Source organism: Myotis brandtii, unplaced genomic scaffold, assembly GCF_000412655.1.
Source record: "Myotis brandtii unplaced genomic scaffold, ASM41265v1 scaffold39, whole genome shotgun sequence".
Classification (NCBI taxonomy): Eukaryota; Metazoa; Chordata; class Mammalia; order Chiroptera; family Vespertilionidae; genus Myotis; species Myotis brandtii.
In genome coordinates, this window is record NW_005364953.1 from 3,902,309 (window position 1) to 3,925,105 (window position 22,797).

Genomic DNA, 22,797 nt, shown 5'->3' on the forward strand with positions numbered 1-22,797 from the left:
TATGCATAACGGATATTGTAAAAATGAAGTTACGAAATTTTTATTAAAATGTTTCTTACATACCGTTATATTGGCTGGGCCACAAAAATATTCTTTGTGGGCCGCACATGGTCCGTGGGCTGCGAGTTTGACATGCTTGCAATACAACATTAAAGCAAGTGTGGCGTCCCTGATGAGACCAGTTTGTTTTTTTCTACACAGGTCTTAGGCACATAAAGCCTGTCTTACTTGCAAGATATGTGCTCGCTTTGGGAAAGAAGGTCCTTGTTTATTCTCTGAACAAGTAGTTGCTCAAAAGTGCTTAAGAAATGTTGAAAAAAATATATGAAAAAATACTCTATTTGGGTTTTACTTAAACACACTTGCTTACATGCACACACACCACATCCTAAAACAAATAATATCATGAAACAACACCTCACTATGTGTGATCCACTGTTCTTTTTCAAAACACTGGTCCTGACCCAGTAAAGGAATACAATTTCCTTGAAATATGACCAACTCATCCTGATTTGCCTGGGACTTTCTTGGTTTTAGCACTGTAAGTGCTATATCCCGGAAACCCCTCTTTCAGTTCTGGGAAAAGCAGGGTGAGTGGTCACCCTGCCTCCATGTCTTTATTGTATGCTTACAACTCCCCTTCCTTGTCTTGATGTCTTTTCAAAGCATAGCTTGAAGGCTTAGCCTAAGGAGTGCTTCTTCTCTGTGAAACTTTCTGACACTTCCAGTCAGAGGTAAGTGCTCTTTCCTCTCTGCTCCAATAGAACACTTGGTATCACTTTTACAGAATTTACTACATTGCTCCCTTGGTTGTTTTTCACATTAGACAAGGGCTCCTTATGGCAGAAAGTTAGGTTCTTATTCATCCCTGTTTTCTTTGTGCCTAACACAGTGCTTGGTACATAACGAGTTATCAATAAACAGTTATTGAAAAGAGGAGTGAAGCACTGGATGTAAAACTGCTCTTTATTAAGAGGATTGGAAAACTGAACTGAGCACCAATGGTCAATAACCCTTCACTTTGTTAGAAAATCAGATTGGATAGTCTCAGCTTCCTTCAGAAACACTGAACAAATCGACCCACCCTCTAAATGTTGGGAGTAAGTTCAATTAATTTGTTATGTACTAGATTCCTTACTTCACCCCAGTCCTCTTTTACTTAATGGGATGTGTTTTATTTAAACTGGATATAGGAAATCCATTACAGCCAGCAAACAAAATGGCTTTTTTTAAATAACAGGTTTCAGTATCACAGGGCATAGTTGTAGAACTGAAATGTTGGAAACACAACACTATTATTTGCATATGACACATTAAGACTTTTTTCTAACCATATTGATGTCACTGTAAGTTGAGTTTGAAGAATAGAGATAGAAGATTAAAGTTTAGATTTAGACTCAGTGAAAGAAAAATAAGTTTTATTTGAAAATTACCTGTCTAATGCTGACATAAGGCTGATGGATACAATCAGTTTATTTAGTGTGATGAAAATATCTTGGCTGAAAGGCTTTGATTCTATTGAATAAAATGAAATAGTGAATGCCTTGGTTTACACAAAGAAATTCAGCTTTGTGCACTGAAATATATGATAGCATAGATTATGATTTGGTTTAATGACTGACTGTAAAAGCGTTACTTTAGAGTTCAACATTGTTATGATTTATGGTGTTGAAAAAAAATTCAAATATATGATACTAGAGGCATGGTGCATGAAATACGTGCACAGGTAGGGTCCCTTGGCCTGGCTGGCAATCAGGGCCTATCTTTAGGGCGATGGGTGAGATGATCAGGGGCCACTGATGGCACCCACCTTGCCAGGCCTGGTGCCGCCCGCTCGCCAGCCCTGCCCCTTGCTGCCGTCGCTGCCACCTCCACCAGTTGCCTCCCTCTGCAGGGCTACCAGCAGGGCGATCGGGGGAACCCCTTCTGGCACCCGCCTTGACTGGCCTGGGGCCTGCGATCTGGGGGCAGCTCCTGCGTTGAGCATCTGCCCCGTGGTGGTCAATGCATTTCATAACAACCAGTTGTTCCACCCAGCATTCTGCTGTTCAGTCAATTTGCATATTAGGCTTTTAGTATATACAATTAAGAGCTGTTTGTGTAACTTGAGGCAGTATGAAAATTTGCAGTGGTCAACTTCTTTAAAATATTTCTGATGTTATACTCTAAGACAGCTGTTACTGGGCTATTGCAATGACTCCTGATGCTAACTACCTGGAGTTAGGCCAAACTTCATAGGTTAAGGGCACAATCTTCCCTAGACTGTCCTCACTTTAGACATCAGCCACCTGCTTGGGGGTTCCCAGGCTATGCACACTTCTAACTAATTGGCTGTTAATTTAGGATTTTCCACTACCCTATCATGTTCAATAATTCACTGGAATAACTCAGAAAACTCTGGTAGTTTTATAATAGCTAAAAGAATACAAATCAAGACCAGCCAAAAGAAGAGATACATATGGCAAGATCTGGGAGGGTTCCATATGAGAAGCTTCTATTATACTTATGAGTATCTATATATATAAAAGCCTAAGTGACCTGAATGACCGAACAACCAGTCACTATGATGCGCACTGACCACCAGGGGCAGATGCTCAATGCAAGAGCTACCCCCTAGTAGTTAGTGCACTCCCACAGCCAACCTCCCCTGGCTGGCCAACCCCTCATGGTCCCTCCCCCCAGCCAGCAGACCCCGATCAGCCCACAACCTGCCCATCATGGTGGCAGTGCAGTGGTGAGGGAAGGAGGAGGGGGGAAGGCGGGGAACCGCGTGGTGGTGGAGTGCTGATGATGGCAGCATCAGCGTCTGGCGTCCATTCCTTTACACCTGGACAGGCAACCATCGCCTCCTCTCTGGCCCGGCCCTGATTGGTCTGGTCCCGATCGGCCCTGATCGCCGGCTAGGCCTAGGGACACCATTCATGCATGAATTTTGTGCACCGGGCCTCTAGTAGTTTTATAATAGCTAAAAGTATACTCAAGACCAGCCAAAAGAAGAGATACATATGGCAAGATCTGGGAGGGTCCCATATGAGAAGCTTCCATTGTCCTCTCCCAGTTGAGTTGAGATGTGTCATCTTCCTGGCACATCAATGTGTAACAATATGCACAGAGTATTGTTAACCAGGGAAGCTCACCCAAGCTTCAGTTTCCAGAGTTTTTATTGGAAGTCCATTATATAAGCATGACTGATTGAGTCACTGGTCATGTGATGAAACTCAACGTGCAGCTACCCGTTCCTCCCCAAAGATCACATGGCTTAAAGTGGCAAACATCTAAACACATAATGGGTCTTTCTGGAGTTTCTAGCTCCTACCCTAAGTCCTATCAGTTTATATAGGAGCCCATCATGAGTCATCTCATTAGCATAAACCCTCAGAGCCTTCCATGAATAACAAAGAAACTGTTACCACTTGGATATTCCAAGAATTTAGTAATTATCTCCCAAGAATTGAGGAAAAAGCCCAACCAAATTCTTTATTATACAAGTATTCATTGACAAATTGTAAACTATTAAGATTTCTTATGTGCTTAGAGGCTAGCATTCTTTATCTATGGAGCACACACAGTTTATTTTATATGTAACAAATAATACACCAAAAGGAAAACATTTTATCCATAAGCTGTTGCAACAACACATTGATCTGTTTTCTTGAGTGCAGGCCAGGGAATAAGGATTTGGGGCCACCAAAAGTTTATTCTTTATTAGTGTCTTTTATTGGATAATTTTCAGAACAGCAAAATAGATTCCTGAGTGCTTCACATTGTTCCATCTGTGTAATACCACTCAAGGTCTTGACATACATATGAAATGTGAAACTGCTACTGGTGATATGTTAGACCTCGGTTCTTGAGTTTAGCTAAGAAAGAATTCAGAGCCAAGAACTCTAACTCAAAAAGTGTATTTAGAAAGTCAAAAAGGTAGAAGAAATGAGCCAGCTGGGCTGTGTGGACTCAGGAAACAAATTACAGAGGCAAAAGAAAGGCCTGTGGAGCTTAGGAGAAAGAAAGCAAAGGTAGGCACCTAAGAAAGGTGTGAGCATGCTCTAGACTAGAGAGAGAGAGAGAAAGAGCATTCACTGGGTCCCTTGCCTTAAGAGTTTTTATCTGTTTTCTAAAGATAGAGATTTTAGGGTAGGTCTCAGGGGAGGATTTCAATAGAATATTCATTATCTTTTCAGATGTGTCCTTTCACAGTGTGGTCTCTTTTGATTGGTCAGGGCTAGTGTACGGGTTTATTACTCATGACATCTGGTCCTGATGTCAGCATGGCTTCTCTTTGTCTGGTTTTGTTGTTTCTCTGGGCCTGGATCTGAAACACAACCGAGGCCTACCAGGTAGATGTTATCTTTAGTTTGACCAAAACTCTGTCTCTGTGGTCAATAGACCCAAAGCTTTGTTCCTAAGATTATTTGATGTGGTCAGACCCTCATTGTCCTTAATGATTAAGGAAGTAGTCATGCAAAGGCTTGTATGGGAGTCCTATGAGGCAATTCTCAGGCCCAGCCCCCTTGTTCCTCCTCTAAGGGAGCCTAACAACTTGCTGGGGAGTAAAGTTTACCATGAAGGAGAGGTCCCATGCTAGGGTCTTATCTGCAGCTGCAAGGGTTCAGGAATCTGGAGAAGGGCTGCAATGTAAATTAAATAAACTATACATGAAATATAAATTTGGGAGGCATTTTGGGGGAGCCAGGGGGAGGCTTAGCTCTAGTGACTAAGCTCCCCGAATCTCCGGACCCAGGGCTTTTTAGTCACACATTTTGCCCTTTAGCAAAGCAGATATACATATCAAAGGTAAGGTTTGGTAAATAGTAAAGGATTATCAGGTTGGGGGAACTTCCCTCAGCTGTCTGGCAGCAGGCAATAACATGAAGATCTTCAGCCCTGCTGAAGGTGTCCATCATCCTTCTGACGAACTTCTCGCATTTTATTATGTCCTGCTGGAATTAGCTTCCAGCAGTCCCAGCCTATGATAATTGTTTTCTCTAGTTTTTCCCTTGCTAGATAACTGGGACTTTCCACCCTGGTGACATCGCTTACCTGGCCTATTGTTCCTACTCTGCTCATGCCTGTCTGTCTACTCTATCACAACCACTAAAATTGGATGGTTAGAGTTTTATCTTTACCCTTTGTTTGTTTCTTTGTTTTGGTCCCATCTTCTCTCTTTATTGTAGGGGTATCTATTTCTTCAGTTACTTTCATGCCATAGAGGAGGAAAAATAATTTTCCTTTTACCCTTCCAGGTTCTTGGCTGAGACCCCCCTCCCCCCCCATATAAAAGATAGATTAACAGGAGAAAAACAAACAGAAGTTTAAGAGCATGCATTCCTCCTGTATACATGGGAGATAATGAGAAAATGAGTCATTCTCACTCTCTGAAATGGCCCAAACCACCACCTTAAATATCTCCAGCTAAAGTAAAATGATGTGGGGGAAGATGGTAGGCAAGTTATGGGAGGCTATGAAGAAAATCACAGTGAATAAGGATATGATTGTTATGTAGATTTAGGTCAGTCCTTTCTCTACTGATGAGTACATCTAGAGATTTAGTAATTTTTCTCTCCCTGGTATGGAGAGGAAGACACACTTAGAAATGAAAATTTCTTTTATAAATGTAAATGTCTCTTATAAAGGGTAACTTCTACTAGGTTTTCAAAAAAATTATCTTTATTGCTGAAAATATTACAGATGTCCCCCTTCCTCCTACCCCCCTCCCCCCACATTGAGGCCCCTCCACCCTGCAACTCTCTCTCCTCACACGGGCCTTCACCTCACTATTGTCTGTGTCCCTGGGTTATGCAAATGCATATAAATTCTTTGGTTAATCTCCCCACCTCCCTCTGAGATTCTTCAGTCTGTTCCATGCTTCTATGTCTTCATCTGTTTTATCAGTTGAGTGAGATCATGTGATAGTGTCTTTCACTGGCTTATTTCACTTACATAATACTCTCCAGGTCCCTTCATGCTGTCTTAAAGAGATCCTTCTTTTTGCCCTATCACTGTGGCTCAGTGGTTGATTGTTGACCTATGAACCAGGAGGTCACAGTTCAATTCCCGGTCAGGGCACATGCCTGAGTTGTGGGCTTAATCCATGAAGGAGGCAACCAACCAATGATTCTCTCTTATGATTGATGTTTCTCTCTCTCTCCCTCTCCCTTCCTCTCTGAAATCAATAAAAATATTTTTTTAAAAAGAGATCCTTCTTTTTTACTGCTGCATCGTATTCTATTATGTAAATGTACCATAGCTTTTTAAACTACTCATCTACTGATGGGCACTTGGGCTCTTTCTAGATCTTAGCTATTGTAAATAGGGCTGTTATGAACATAGGGGTGCATACATTCTTTTTGATTGGTGTTTCGGGATTCTTAGGATATATTCCTAGAAGTGGGATCACTAGGTCAAATGGCAGTAACATTTTTAATTTTTTGAGGAAACTCCATACTGTTTTCTATAATGGTTACACCAGTCTGCATTCCCACCAGCAGTGTGCTAGGGTTCCCTTTTCTCTGCATCCTCATCAGCACTTGTCAGTTATTGATTAGTTGATGGTAGCCATTCTGGCAGGTATGAGGTGATACCTCAGTGTCGTTTTAATTTGCATCTCTCTGATGATTAGTGACTTTGAATATTTTTTCATGTCTTTTGGCTATCTGTATGTCCTCGTTGGAAAAGTGTCTATTTAGGTACTTTGCCTGTTTTTCAAATGGGTCTTTTGTCCTCCTTTTTAGTTATATGAGTTCTTTATATATTTTGGAAAGTAACCCCTTATCAGATGTATCATTGACAAATATGATCTCCCATACAGTGGGCTCCCTTTTCATTTTGTTGATTATTTCTTTTGCTGTGCAGAAGCTTTTTATTTTGATGTAGTCCCATTTGTTTATTTTCTCCTTTGTTTCCCTTGCCTCAGGAGATGTATCAGCAAACATATTGCTTTAAGAGATGTCTGAGATTTTGCTGCCTATACTTTCTTCTAGGATGTTTATGGATTTATAACATATGTAAATAGTCTTTTATCCATTTTGAGTTTATTCTTGTGTGTGGTGTATGTTTGTGGTCTATTTTCATTTCTTTGTATGTACCTGTTCAATTTTCCCAACACCATTTATTGAAGAGACTGTTTTGACTCCATGGTATACTCTTGCCTCCTTTGTCAAATATTAATTGAACCTAATGGCTTGGGTTGATGTCTGAGGTCTCTGTTCTATTCCATAGATCTATATACCTGTTCTTGTGCCATTACCAAGCTGTTTTGATTACAGTGGTTTTGTAGTACATCTTGATACCCAGTATTGAGATCTCTCCAATTTTGGAGCTTCTTCTGTGTCTGCTCTTACTTAAAAATAACCAGCCTAGCATAATCCTTATGCCTGCAGATGAAAACAGTAATTTCACAGGGTGATCTGATCATAAATTCCTGAGTATATCATGGTGGGTAGTCATGTCCCAGGCATACAACTTCCTTACTAAAATAATTATTGTTGCCTTAAGCAAGCTGTGTCCATTTTGTATTTGCATATAGTTTAACATACCTTTGAAATGCCTTTTTTCAGACCCTTTTTTTCTAAGATGTAACTATCTTCAAAAAAGCAAATAACCTTAATCATTCTGTAATCCAATCCTGTGTTGCTTTCTCCCACCTTTATGTAATTTTCTTTATATACCCTTCTTAATTTTAAATGCATAAAGGAAACTTCAAAAACAGTTATTCTTCAGAGCATTTGAGATTTTGCTCCCTGGCATATGTCATCAGTTTGGCTCTAATAAATTTTATAAAATTTCTCCACAGGTTTGGATGTTTCTTATGGTGACATGCCAAAGAGGCATATTTTGGATTGGCAAATTCTGCTTCCCTTCAATACCTTGGTTAACCTCAGAGCCTCTGACATTAGACTACCTAGGTTCAAATCCCTGCTCTTTCACTCATGAGCTTCATGGCATTGGGCAAGTTACTTGGCCTCTCTTTGTCTCAGTTTTTCTATTTATAGAACAGTGATAATAGTAACATTTACCTCATAGGGTTTTAATGAGAATCCAAATAAATAATATATGTAAAACACACAAAAATGTTGTTGCATAGCAAGAGTCATTTAATGTTACTAATTATTCTTTCAATTTGAACATAATGCACATTTTGTACAGTAGCTTAGGACAGTTGCTTCTATGTAACTAAAGGGTTCCTTTGAGAACAGCAAGCCTAAACTTTATTCTCTTTAAGTTATGAATGTAGGCAACAAATCACATATAGAAGTCCCAGGGAGGCAAAATGACTTGCCTAAGATCACATAATAAGTAGCATAATTGTGATTGAAATCTCCATTGCATTTTTCCAACCCAAGAGCTCTATTCACTACACTGTAGTGTATCAAATTGAATGCACTTATAATCAATTCAAAGTAGCACCCTCTTAGAAATGTTGGGAAAGATAGAAAATGACTGATATGCCGAACAGAAATCAACCTAGAAGTGCCTTCTCTAGAAATATACAAAAGAGCAGGCCTCAATTTCTTCAAATGTGAGTTTATGTGCATACATAACTTCTCTTCAGATTTCGTGGTGAGAATATGTTTATTTACTTTATTTTTTGCTATGTTTCTTTAAATTGATTTTTCTTTTGCTTGGAACATTTTAATTAATTTTTGCTTTCGTTGTTGACAGGTTTATTTTCAATTCAGTACAGCTCACTGAATCACAAAGGAAAATAATGAGTGTGAAAATGTTACAGTACACCCACATAGCCCTTCCACCTGGTTGCTTTATCCTTCCAAACAAAGTAAACCATGTTGCTCAAAAATAATAATGAAAAAGTGGTAACAGTCTTGTGCAATATCCCAATTCAGCAATTTTCAACCTTTTTCATCTCATGGCACATAAACTAATTACTAAAGTTCTGCAGCACACCAAAAATATACAGTAAAGCCTCAATATCAGAGAGTAATTCGGGCAAGGGGGTGTCCATTATATAATAAAGTAAGTTTTCCAAATGCATATGTTGAAAAATTGACAAATTAGTTTACCTATTTTTACTTATGTGGACATGTTTGTGTAATTGAAATTAAGTATGTAAAAGAAGTTTAATTTCACAGAAAAGTTTTCTATATGTATTACTGTCATTTTAAATTTATACTGAATAGGCCTAGTAAATGTGTGCATTCACCAGTCACCAGGAGTAAACAAATGCACACGACTAGGATGTGGCATAGCGCACATGTAACATCTGCGGCTCGCATTAAAACTGCTGCAGAATGTCTTGCCAGGAGACAACAGAACCAATTACTGCTTGCAATGCAGTGTGATCCGGTGTCAATCATTTGCTGAACATTGTTTATAAGTAATGATTCTTGGATTTAAACATGTAGACTATAGTTGTAGGTATGTAATATTTATTTATATCAGTAAAGTTACTATAGCATTTTCCCTAATATATGGCCTGTTCGCTTAAATTTGTTAAAAATAATAGTGAATTAGTAGCACAAAAATAACCTGTTAATTTAATTATAAGCAAATCTTGGTTAAAAGCATTTTAAAATGAACAGGCTGTCAATTTTTACATATGACATATGGACTGAAAATTTTGTCCGTTAAATCAATGTCCACAAATTCCAGGGTTTACTATAATATGTTTTTTACTGATCTGACAAAAATATTGGTATAATTTTGATTTATTTGCACTAGATGGATATTAGTATGTTGGCCGTTTTCATTTTTTTATTTGACAATCTAAGGGAAAAGAGGTCAGTGCCCCTGACAAAATGGTCAGGTATTGCATGTTTTAAAAATTCTTGCAGCATTCCAGTGGGTTGCAGCACGCTGGTTGGAAATTGCTGTCCTAATTCAAATGCTGTTTTGAATGGTTTTCATGGGTCGTTGTGATGAAGGCTGACATGATCCTGTGATAACAAGGCAGCACCTTCAAAGTGGATTCTGTGGAATGCAAGCCCATTTGAGATACTAATAAGTATTCAGTAAAAATAAGTTGTGTGTGTGTGTGTGTGTATGCTTGAACAAGTCTGAGTTAAAGCTTTATAAAAAATATTTCTTGACTTCCCAATACCTTTCATGTGCCATGGAACACATGTTCAAAAACACTTTGGGAAACACTACATCAAGATCTTGATGTGCAAAGGTTCTTAACTTGGAGTATAAATTTTTTAGCTTAATTTTTTATTAAGGTAAATGTAGATTCATAAGTAGTTGAACAATACAGAAAAGTCCTGTGTAACCTTCATCCAATTTACTCCAATGGTAATACCTTTTTAAAAAATATAGTTTTATTGCCCTAGCTGGTTTGGCTCAGTGGATAGAGTGTCGGACTGCGGACCAAAGGGTCCCAGGTTGGATTCTGGTCAAGGGCACATGCCCAGGTTGCGGGCTCAATCCCCAGTTTGGGGTGTGCAGGAGGCAGCCGATCAATGATTCTCTCTCATCATTGATGTTTCTATCTCTCTCTCCCTCTCCCTTCCTTTCTGAAATCAATAAAAACATATTTTAAAAAAATGTTTAAAAAAAATATTTTTTATTGATTTCAGAGAGGAAGGGAGAGGGAGCGAGAGATAGAAACATCAGTGATGAGAGAGAATCATTGATCGGCTGCCTCCTGCACGCCCCCTACTGGGGCCTGAGTCTGCAACCCGGGCATGTGCTCTTGACCAGAATTGAACCCAGGACCCTTCAGTCTGCAGGCTGATGCTCTATCCATTGAGCCAAACCAGCTAGGGCACAATGGTAGCATCTTGACTTCAGCCAGGAAGAAAGAGGAAGAGAGAGATAGAAACATCAATGATGAGAGAGAATCATTGATCAGTTGCCTCCTGTACACCCTACAATGGGGACTGAGCCTGAAACCCAGGCATACACCCTGACTGGGAATCAAACCGTGACCACCTGGTTCATATGTTGATGCTCAACCACTGAGCCACACCACCCTAGCAAAATTTTTACCTCTTTATTTCCACTACTCTGTTACTGAAATTTAGCACTTCCTTCAATTATCAACATAAGTTAAAAAAAACACCCACAATTGTATTAGCAGTACCTGGCACTTTTTCATCAATAGAAATCTCATTTAGTTCTTGCAGATATCTCAAAATATCATGATCATCAGTGGTTGAAAATTAGAATAGTTATTGAACCTGCCAATAGATCTTGTTACTTAATGTTTTAATGAAGATGTATTTTACTATGTCACAATTTTTAAATAGTTTGATAGCTATAATTAAATACATTTAGTTTCTTTGTAACCCTATGCATTTTATTTTATTTATTTATTTTTTAAAATATATTTTTATTATTTCAGAGAGGAAAGAAGAGGGAGAAAGAGAAACATCAATTATGAGAGAGAATCATTGATTGGCTGCCTCCTGCACACTCCCTACTGGGGATCGAGCCTGCAACCCGGGCATGTGCCCTTGACTAGAATTGAAGCCAGGACCCTTCAAAGCCTAGGCTGATGCTCTATCCACTGAGCAAACTGGCTAGGGCATATGCATTTTTTATGTTTATTTAAAAGTGGTAGTTTGAGAAAAGTTTCATAAGCTTCACCAGACTATCAGAGGGTCTATGGCACAGAAAAGGGTTAAGTACTTCTAATGTAGTGGGTGTAAAACCACACTGAAAAGAGAGCCAGAGAGAAAAAAAAAATGAATAGACTTCAGTGTCACAGAATAAAAGGGAGGATTTAATTTAAAAAAGGGAGTGGTCAACAGAGTCAAAGACCACGGAAAGGTCAAGTTAGAAGAAACTTGGATTATTAGAGGGGAGAGTGCCACCCCTATGTAGTGCCCTTAGAATGTTTTCTGTAGTTTTATGGGTGGAAAATAAGGTATAAGGAATGTAGACAAAAGCATTATACAGGATGGAAGACGCTCGAACATGCTTACACTATAATTGTGAAGAAACTAGTAGAGGAAAAGGCTGAAGTAGAGAAAAGAGGGAGAGGGTCTGACTGGATTGAACTCCCTGAGGAGATGGGAGAAGCTGGGATCCAAATTACAGGTGAAGGATATAGCTTTAAAGTTGGGGAATTCTTTCTGTGAGAGCAAGATAGAGGGAAACTACGTAGGAGACTTAATGACAGGATGGCAACTGAGAGGTATAAAAGGAGCTGAGCAAAGAGCTGAGGAGATTTTCATAAGCTTCATCAGACTATCAGAGGGTCTATGGCACAAAAAAAATGGTTAAGTACTTCTAGTTTAGTTTGGTTAACCACACTGAAAAGTTCCCTTCCCCAAATCCACAATGGAAATACCCACTATGTGGCTTGTGGTATCTTCTGGAAGTCCCCATAAACATCTGAGATCCAACATCTTCACTATGATTCACCTTTTCCATACATATTCATAAACATTGTCCCATCTTCATCACAGCACTCCAGTTTAGAATGCTGAAATCTGAAATGTCCTTCCTCCCTCTTCTCTGAATCAGATCACTCAGCCCTACTGTGGCCTGTTCTTGATAGCTTCCTATAACATTTTGGTCTGCCTTCCCTTTCCTCCTTATCCACTCAGCCATCACAGAATTCTTTCTAGTGCCCCTCGCCAGCCTTCAATGATGCTTTAAGCTTTAGCTGCCAGGTTCTCCCTTCTCTCACATACAGAATAAACAAAGAAGCCTGTGTAAGGGCAGAAAATGCTTCCCTTCTTCCCTTTTAGGTTATTTGGCTGGTCTAATTATGAAATTGTTATGCAATGGATCAATAGGAGAGAAACAAATTTAAATTTGTATGTATGAAAGCCCCATAAACATAAGAGACTTAACATTATTTGCAGATAACATGGTACTGTATATAGAGAACCCTAAAGATTCCACCAAAAAACTACTAGAACTGATAAATAAATTCAGTAAAGTAGCAGGATATAAATTAAATATCCAAAAATTGGTTGTATTTTTATACACCAAGAATGAACTGCCAGAAAGGGAAACTAAGAAAACAATCTCATTTAAAATTGCATTAAAAAATACCTAGGAATATATTTAACTAAATAGGTAAAATATCTGTATTTGGAAAATAATAAGACACTGAAGAAAGATATTAAAGAAGATACAAATAAATGGAAGCATAAATCATGCTCATGGATAGGAAGAATTAAAATTATTAAAATGTCCTTACTACCCAAAGCAATCTATAGAATAAATGCAATTCCTATCAGGATGCCTATGATGTATTTCACAGAACTAAGACAAATAATCCAAAACTTTATATGGGACCACAAAAGACCCTGAAAAGCACAGCAATCTTGAGAAAGAAGAACAAAGTTGGAAGTTACACACTACCTGATATCAAACTATACTAGAAGGCTATAATAATCAAAACAGCATGGTACTAGCATATAAAAAAAGACATATAGATCAATGAAACAGAATGAAGAGCCTAGAAATAAACCCACACCTGTATGGTCAATTACTATTTGACAAAGGAGACAAGAAAATACAATGGGGTAAAGACAGACTATTCAATAAATGGTGTTGGAAAAACTGGACAGATATGTGCAAAAAGGTGAAACTAGACCACCTTCTTACTCCATACACAAGAATAAACTCAAACTGGATTACAGGCTTAAATGTAACACTTGAAACGATAAAGCTCTTAGAAGAAAATATAGGCAGTAAAATATCAGACATTTCTTGTAGTAATATTTTTTTCTGATATATCTCCTCAGGCAAGAGAAACAAAAGAAAAAATAAACAAATGGGACTACATCAAACTAAAAAGATTTTGCACAGCAAAAGAAACCATCCAACAAAATGAAAAGAGTAGTCTGTACAGACTTCCAGATTTTTGGCTTAGGAGACTGAGTGGATAGTGAAGCTCTGATGTCTGGGGCAGGATAGGCTTGTTAGTTCCCAAGCCAAGAAAGATGATGAGACAGAAAAAGCTCCTAGTGAAGATTATTTAACTGATAATATGGAGACATGCAATTCAGGAGACCCAAAAAAAGACTCTCATAAGGCAAATCATGAGGCCTGGCATTCTTGTCCAGAGATGGAGCCAAGAAATGGTGATCATACACTTAGATAACAAAGAGGACATAGAAGGCAAAATGGAGGTCAAAATAAAAGAGAAGCAAGACCCTTAGTATGTTAAAAAAAATATTATCAAGATGATTTGCAAAAACCACACATACCTGTCACTGGAACTCTTACATAGTTATTGATAACAACAAAAACCTTTAAAAGGAGTGATATTTTTAGGGAGGTAATAGTTGTGGATCTTGGGGAGGAAAACTCTACACCTCGAAGCTATACTCAAGAACATAAAGAGAGAAAATGAAGCCCAAAAAAGGCTGAGAGTGAAAGAAATATAACCTTAGACCAGGGGTGGAGAAAGTCCCATCCGAGGGCCATAGAAGGTCTTCAAAATCATTTGGTCTGGCTCTGCCAAGGCATTTGGGGTGAGTTAATTAAATGTTTGACCAAATATAGCAGGTTAATTTTTAAGTTGATAATTTTGAATGGCCCATGAATGATGTTATAAGTATCCAAATGGCCTTTGGCAGAAAAAAAGTTCCACACTCCTGCCTTAGACTAACAATGAGATGACTGGGGGTACAAAATTATGTTGAAACAACAAATAATGGGAAATTAAGCAATACAAATAGTATTTTACCTTTGTGTAGAAACAAGTAGGCTACATGAAAAATTCTGTAAGTAAAATACCCAGAGCTTGAATATAGTTAAAAAAACAGAACAAAAAAACCCTCAAATCTGAGTTCAAAAATTATAGTAAATGTTCTTGAAACTCAATCTACTCAAACACTGTCTAAAATGTGAATAAAGAATTTTGTGTTTGTGCCAAAAAAAAAAAAAGACAGGAAGAAAGAAAGAAAGAAAAGACAACGCACTGAATGAAATAATATATTTGCCACCCTGGCCTGTGTTGCTCAGTTGGTTGGCCATTGTCCATGCACTGAAAGGTTGCCTGTTGGATTCCTGGTCAGGGCACATGCCAGGGTTGTGGGCTTGATCCCCAGTAGGAGGTGTGCAGGAGGCAGCTGATCCATGTTTCACTCTCATGTCGATGTTTCTCTCTCTTCCTCTCCCTTTTTCTCTCTCTAAAAATCAATAAATTATTCTCTTTTTTTTTAAAGAAAGAAGATATTTGCTGATGATACTTCTGATAAGGTGTTAATAAAATTTATGAAGAATTAATATGACTCAATGCAGAAAATCAAACAATCCAATTAAAAAATAGGCAGCCCTAGTTGGTTTGGCTCAGTGGATAGAGCGTCACCCTGCAGACTAAAAGGTCCCAGGTTCGATTCTGGTCAAGGGCACATGCCCCGAGTGCGGGCTCGATCCCCAGTGGGGTGTGTGCAGGAGGCAGCCGATCAGTGATTCTCATCATTCATTGATGTATGTCTGTTCCCTCTTCCTTCCTCTCTGAAATCAATAAAAATATATTTAAAAACAAATAGGCAAAGGACCTGAATAGACACTTCTCCAAGGAGATCATACATATGACCAATAGATATATGAAAAGATGCTCAACCTCATCCATCAGAGAAATGCAAATTAAAACCACAATGAGATATCAACTCACACCTCCCAGAATGGCTATTATGAATAAATCAACAAATAAGTGTTCACTAGGATGTGGAGAAAAGGGAATGCTTGTGCACTGTTGGCAGGAATGCAGATTGGTGCAGCCACTATGGAAAACAGTAATGTGGTTCCTAAATAAAATAAAAAAAATGGAATTGCTTCATGATCCAGCTATTCCACTTTTGGGTATTTATCTGAAGAAACTAAAAACACTAATTCAAAAGAATATATATACCCCTATGTTCATTGCAGTGTTATTTACAATAGCCAAGATTTGGAAGCAGACCAAATGCCCATCAGTAGAAGAGTGGATAAAAAAGTGATATGCATACAACAATGGAATATTACTCAGCCATAAAAAATGAAATATTATAATTTACAACAGCATGTATAGATCTAGAGGACACTACACTAAGTTAACTAAGCCAGTCAGAAAAAGACAAATACCATACGATTTCATTTACATATGGAATCTAAAAAACAATATAAATGAACAAACAAAACAGAAAGATACTTTTTAAAAAAAATAAAGTTTATTGATTTTTTTCAGAGAAGAAGAGAGAGGGATAGAGAGTTAGAATCATCGATGAGAGAGGAACATCGATCAGCTGCCTCTTGCACACCTTCTACTGGGAATGTGCCCGCAACCAACGTACATGCCCTTGGCCGGAATCGAACCTGAGACCTTTCAGTCCGCAGGCTGACACTCTATCCACTGAGCCAAACCTGTTAGGGCCAGAAAGATACTTATAAATACAGTGAATATACTAATGGTGGCCAGAGGGATGGGGTGTTGGGGGACTGACTGCAAAAGTGAAGAGATTGAGAAGTAGAGATTGATAGTTACAAAACAGTCACAAGTATCTAAAGTACAGCATAGGAAATCTAGTAACAATATTGTAATAATCATGTGTGGTGCCAGGTTGATATTGAAATATAGGGAGCATCACATTGTAAAGTTTATGAATGTGTAACCAGTATGCTGTACACCTGAAACTAATACAAAATAACATTAAATGTAAACTGTATTTGAAAAAAATAAGAACAAATTTTTAAAAAATGAGACTCAAAAACGTGACTGAAACAGGCAGTTGTGTGACTTTTAGACAAAAAACAGTACATTTGTAAAGAATTGACAAAACAAATAGGTTTGGGTGTGAGGTAGTAAATTGGTGAAGAAGTAACAAGGTTTTCTTATACAGCCTTTTTAGCTGTAAATTCCGTATTTCTGGTGATAAGGATGTCTTCTAGCCTCCTGGCATGTCCTTCTATTCACGTGGGAGATCTATTTTTTGCTTTTAGGGGGACAAAGGATGGTCAGTGTGTCCTTCTTGCTCCAGCTACTCCCTAAGTAACTTTAATTCAAAATAATCAATATGCCAAACTCGCATATTTTGGGTGTCACATTCTGCTCTCCTTCAGCTGGTTCTTACTGCTGCCCCAACATGCAGCCTCATCGTCTTCGCCAGTTTAGCTTTCTCTCTCAAGTTTCTCTGAAACTGTTCTGCCCGTTTTCTGGGTTTAGATATATATACTTCAGGCTTGCACACTACTTAACCTCTCTGAATCTGGGACCCTGCAACCCGATTTCTCCACCTCGACACCGCCCTCCCCCATAAGTTCTCTGACCTCCTCTGATTCATCCTTCCTTTTAGACAAGGAGTATATTGTGTGTGGGTGCCTGAGTGATCACTCTTAGTGTCTCCAAGAGTTCCACAGCACCCCTAGTGGTCATCTGGGCACACTGCAATACCCGGTGCATCCTGTCTGTTCCCTCCGTAGGGGGCGATGTCTAAGGAAGGTTGGTCCCAGAAGGCCTTGTGGCAAGACTCCTAGCTGGTCGCTGTGACGTCACCCAGTCGCCTGGTCGGAGTTGGTGTGAGGAGAAGGAGGGCGTGAGGTACGAAAGAGGCCCAGGCCGAGGCCGAGGCCGAAGCCGGGACTTTGCTGGGGCTGGACTAAGACTGAACTGGGAGGTGAGGGGCGCACGGATTGGCAGCCAAAGCTTTTATTTTTGACGGTTGGTGGTGGCGGCGGCGCGGCCTCGTTGCCGGTGAGGTGGGCGGTTGACTAGGCCTCAGCGGCCATGGCGGCGAATTTTGGAGACTGTGCCGGCGGGTTCCGCCACAACGAGGTGATCAGTTTCATCAACAATGAAGTCCTCCTGAACGGGGGCGGCCCTGATTTCTACACGACCCTCCGCTCGCAGTCCTGGAACGAAATCGAGGACCGACTTCAGGCCGTCCTGACCGACCCGCAGGTACCGCGCATGCGCCAGAGGGCCAGCACCTGGAGCGCGCTCGCTTTGGGAGTGCGCGTGGCCGCGAGGCAGTACGAGCATCAAAAGCACAGGATCCAGCAGCTGCAGGACCAGGTGGAGGAGCACAAGACAGTTTCCTGGGCTCTTGCTGCTCAGCTTCGTAAGCTGCTCAGGGAGCGGGACCAGGCGGCCTCGGAGCTACAAAGTATACTGGCTGTCCTCCGGCAGGCTAAGGACGAACGTGATATGTTGTGCCAGAGACTGCTCCAGGTGGAGATATCCACTCACACCAACCCACTGCCTCAGGTAGTCCAGCCTGTGAGGAGAGACCAGCTGGGTAGGGCCCCACCATGGCCCATGAATGCAGAGAAGCAGGGCAAGATGGTGGCTACAGGGGCACATAACATGCCACATTTGAAAACCCAGATGGCAACTCTGGGGGTTAAGCTTTACCTGTCGGGAAACCCAAGTGCCGGGGCCCAGGCCGTACAACCGCGTCTGCCAATACCAGCACCACATCCATTGCCAGTCCGTGCGCCATTTCCAAAGGGATTTTCATACCTGACACCTCAATCATCAATAGCCAGGAAAGCAGAAGGTGCAGTGGCAGGAACTGTGACAGCAGCCGCAGTACCCAAGACACCTCCTCCTGGCTTCTGTGCTGCAGTGGGGGCCCAGAAGAAGATGGCTTCCCTGTCTGACCAGAGGGGATATCCAGTGATGCCACAGAAGAAGTATCTCCTGGGGAACAGCACGAGCCAGGGCCAAGAAAAAGGTCCAGTGATGCCCCAGGGGTACCACTCCCTGGGGAACAGCAAAAGCCATGGCCTAGGAAAAGGTCCACTGATGCCCACATGCCCAGAGAAACAACAGCCTCAGGGGCAGAAGGCCAAGCAAGCAAAAGGGATAAGAGCCTCAGAATTCCAGCACCAGGGGATGTCTGCCTCACGCTACAATAGAGAGAACTGGAACTGCCCATGGTGTAAAACGATTAATTTTTCATGGCACAAGTTCTGCCATAAATGCAAGAAAGTCTGTGTGCCAGTTCAGAGTGGAGGCCTGCACCCAGGACAAACTCATTTTGGAAAGTAAGTTAAAACAATTTCCTAAGATTTCCTACTGATGGAAAAGTAACTCATTTACTTCACAGAAAACTTGAAAACCAAAATTATAGATAAAATTACATAAAATAATCTATTATCCCATTACCAATTAACCACTTCTTATTATTCTGAGTCCACAAAAATATGTAGGTATTTATATTTTTATTTTATACATTTATTTTAACAAAGATAGACTACTTTGAGTATTATACTTATCTCTCCCCCTCCCCACTTAGTCTTTAAATAGAGGATTTCTCCTAATTGAATTTAAGTTCATAGGTGGTGAATTCTGGATGGCTGATGCTGATTAGTTGACATTCAGAGACACTGAAATCATTAAGCCTTTTTTCTCCTTTCTGTTTTCTCTAACCTTCTTTTCCTAAAAATGCCATGTCTTTGGCTGGGAAGAGCCATGTGTCTTTTAGGGTTATACACTACTCTGAATTTTAGGAGCACTGCTTTTCCTTGAAAATGCTGTTGTTCCTTTGTAAACTACTGCAGTGTTCATGTTTGCTTGTCTTTTTTAAGTTTAACAGGTGAAGACCTGTTTTTGTGTTTCTGAGCCTCACGGAATTTGCTTGTTGCCGAAGAGACACCCTACTGGCTGGAGCAGAGAAGAGTGAGAGGAAGAAGAGATTCATTCATGTACTAGTATTATTGTTTTTATATGAAAACTTTAAAAATTTTAATCATTTTTATTATTCAATTACAGTTTACTTTCAATATTATTTGTATTGCTTTCACATATATAGCATAGTGATTAGACAATCACTTTACAAAGTGTTCCCCTGATATTTCCAGTCCCCTCCTGGCACCACACATAGATATTACAATATTATTAACTATATTCCCTATGCTGTACTTTATATCTCTGGACTGTTTTGTGACTATGAATTTTTAGTTCTTAATGCCTTCCCCATTTTCACCCAGTCCCCCAACACCTCTCTCCTTGGGGGAGTGTTGGCTATACACGCAAGTCCTTAGCCTCAGCCATCTCCACCTCAAGTCCCTTTCTAGTCAAAAGTAGATGAAGAGGAAAACCCTCTTGTGTTTCTCTTGGGAAAAGTAATTGGATTAACAATAGAACTGGACTGGGACAAGTGCTCTTGAGAATGCCCCTGGGCCCCTTGTCTTCTACTTGATATATTCTGGGCAGGCTCTCCACAACCCTGAGGCAGTTTCTGCAAGCAAGGAGTAAGCCAGCTTGGAGCCCAGGGGTTGGGAAGTTAGATTAGACTCTAGTTTGAACAAAAGATGTCCTAGAGTTTCGTCCTTGAGATCTCACCTCACCAAGCTCAACATATGTCAAGGTTTTTCTGATTCTAATTATTAATAAAGAGTATGTTCTTACCTGCTCTGTCTTTTGTGTAGTATGCATTTCAGCAGCTTTGCTCATTTACAGCATCTTAAATCTTCATGTTCCTTATGTCCCACTGAGGTGAAGGAAAGCTCAATCTCATTCACTATTGAAGAGCCACTCCTCTTCCAGGGAGGAGCTTTAATGGGGCTTTCAATTCATTGTGATCATTCCTCCTACTCTCCCCAAATCCACAAGGTCACTTGAAGGTAGGCACTTCAGTTAGGTAGGAAGTTAGTTATGAATGGCTGGGGTTGGGCCTGCCCTGAGGTTCTGAGCAGGGATCAGACCAACATTCCCTTCAGACTGCCTGTCTGTGGGTGGCCCTGCAAACTGCCAGCAGGCAGGCTTGGAGCCAGCCAGTCCTTCTTGAAAGCTCAAAGGAAAAGGACATGACCTTAATGCCAATGTGACCTTACTAGGTCCCTGGACTAATTACCATAAAATTGCATTTCTGTTTTGACCCTGACACCTCCCCTCCCCCGGTGGGTTTTCTATATACATCATGGGTAAGGGCATGCCCAGAAGAAATAGTTTCTGTCAGTCATCCCTGAATGCAAATGAAAGGCTCTACCCAGAAAATCCCTCTTTTAAACCCAGGAATTTGGTCTCTCTCTCTCTCTCTCTCTCCTGACTCGCTCCTCGTTTGGAATGTAAGCAGCCCAGCCATTATGGCCATGCACCCATTCCATTCAGGGGCTCTGTTTTCTCCCTGGGGTCCTGGTAGGGAGTAAGGAGTGCTTAGGTATCATAAGCAGTTTCCTCCTTCCTTTCTCTCTGTTCTGTAAGTCACTCCTCTCTCCCTTAGCATAATTTGCTCAAGATGATCAGGATTATAGAAAACCAGGCTGGCAGCATAACCCTCCCCGTGAAAGGAGGGTGAAAGAGCTGGATACCTTCTTGGAATAGGTATAGCAAAATGAGGGGATAGATAACAAAAATGATTCTGTCATACCAGAAATTTCTCTTTTCTCAGAGATATGACTAACAGTGGGGGCCTTGGTTAACGGTGATAAGAATACAGGAAAAGAAGAGGGCTCTTGGGGGAACAAACAAGTATTTTGAGGGGCAGAGTGGAAATACTATGATTTTTTTTTTTAGTAGATCGTAATGTCACCCATACATTTGGAAAGATGGGCATGTGCAGGTATTTTTCCTGCTGGGTATAAATTTAGTGCTGATGCAATAGAAGAAGAGTACAAACAACAGGGGATAGAATCAGGCCTGGCAGCAGCAGTTGCCATTACTGATGTAGGGTGGGCCTGGTACTGCTGCCTTATGCAGGCGCTTATGAAGGTGGTGGTGATGGAGGAAGGATATGGGTGCTTCTCTGAGCAGGATAGTGCTGGAGAGGTGGGAAGAGGTATTTGAGATCCTTTGGGAGCCTCAGAGCAAGTGCAAAATTCTATATGGAGGATCATAGCAATTTTCACTTCCACTCCACCTCCTCACCCATTCCTTCACTTTATACTCACTACTAGATCTTATGCAGGAGCAGTGCATTCAAACTCCTATTTCCAATTTCACAATATAGCACCTATCATTTAACCCCTTCCATTCCCACTAGCAAAAGCAGAGTCAGAAGAAGTGGCTTGAATAAGAGCACTTCCTGTGGGAGCATTTGCAGCTACTATATGGGCAAGTGTGGGAGATATGGACAAAGCTCCCGTGGTAGGCAAGAAGAGGCAGCCGTCTTGGTGGCAGGAGGGAAAAAGGGGTTAGCATTCTTCAAGATCCCATAGGGATGAAAGAATTGTTCCTGGTAAAGACCAAAGGACTGGAATGGTAAAAGTGGTAAAAAAAAAAAAGTATTTGTGGAATAAATCCATGCTTCAAATGAAGGTGATACCTAATCTTGGGCAGGAGCTTTGTCTTCTGATGGGCCAGTCTGCTTTGATTTCAGAAATGTAAGAAAGGACTAAGGAGATCTGAAATAAGAAATCAGTTTTCTGCGTATGTCTCTGATTATACATGCAACTATAAATGTAGGTTAATTTCATTTTAGAAAAATTATAAAACAGAAAGAAAAACAAAGATTTAACCATAACCCTACCACTAGAGGTACCACTGTTTATATTTTTATGTATTTAATTCCATATTCTTCACTTCAACTCCTCACCCATTCCTTCATTTACACAAGCTACTAGATCCTATGCAGAAGCAGTGCCTTCATACAGAGATAGGCATGATAATTTTTTTAAAACATCTTATACATACTGTTTTATAGCCTTATTTTAAAAAATATTTTTATTGATTTCAGGGAGGTAGGGATAGGGAGAGAGATAGAAACATCAATGATGAGAGAGAATCATTGATTGGCTGCCTCCTACACGCCCCACACTGAGGATCAAGCCTGCAATCTGGGCATATGTATGCCCTGCTGGGGAATCGAACTGTGATCTCCTAGTAGTTCATAGTTCGACGTTCAATCATTGAGCCATGCCAGCCGGGCATATAGTCTTATTATTATTAATATGTTTAATCCTCACCCGAGGCTATTTTTCCATTGAATTTTAGAGAGAGTGGAAGAGAGA

General features: G+C 40.3%; 1 protein-coding gene across 1 annotated transcript; it reads left to right on the forward strand.

Moving 5' to 3' along the window:
- Positions 1-13,958: 13,958 nt before the first annotated feature.
- LOC102239722 (uncharacterized protein C2orf74-like) lies at positions 13,959-14,272 on the forward strand. The gene is made up of 2 exons (XM_005872757.1): positions 13,959-14,077; positions 14,182-14,272. The coding sequence occupies exons 1-2, from the start codon at positions 13,959-13,961 to the stop codon at positions 14,270-14,272; spliced, it is 210 nt and encodes a 69-aa protein (XP_005872819.1).
- Positions 14,273-22,797: the final 8,525 nt, after the last annotated feature.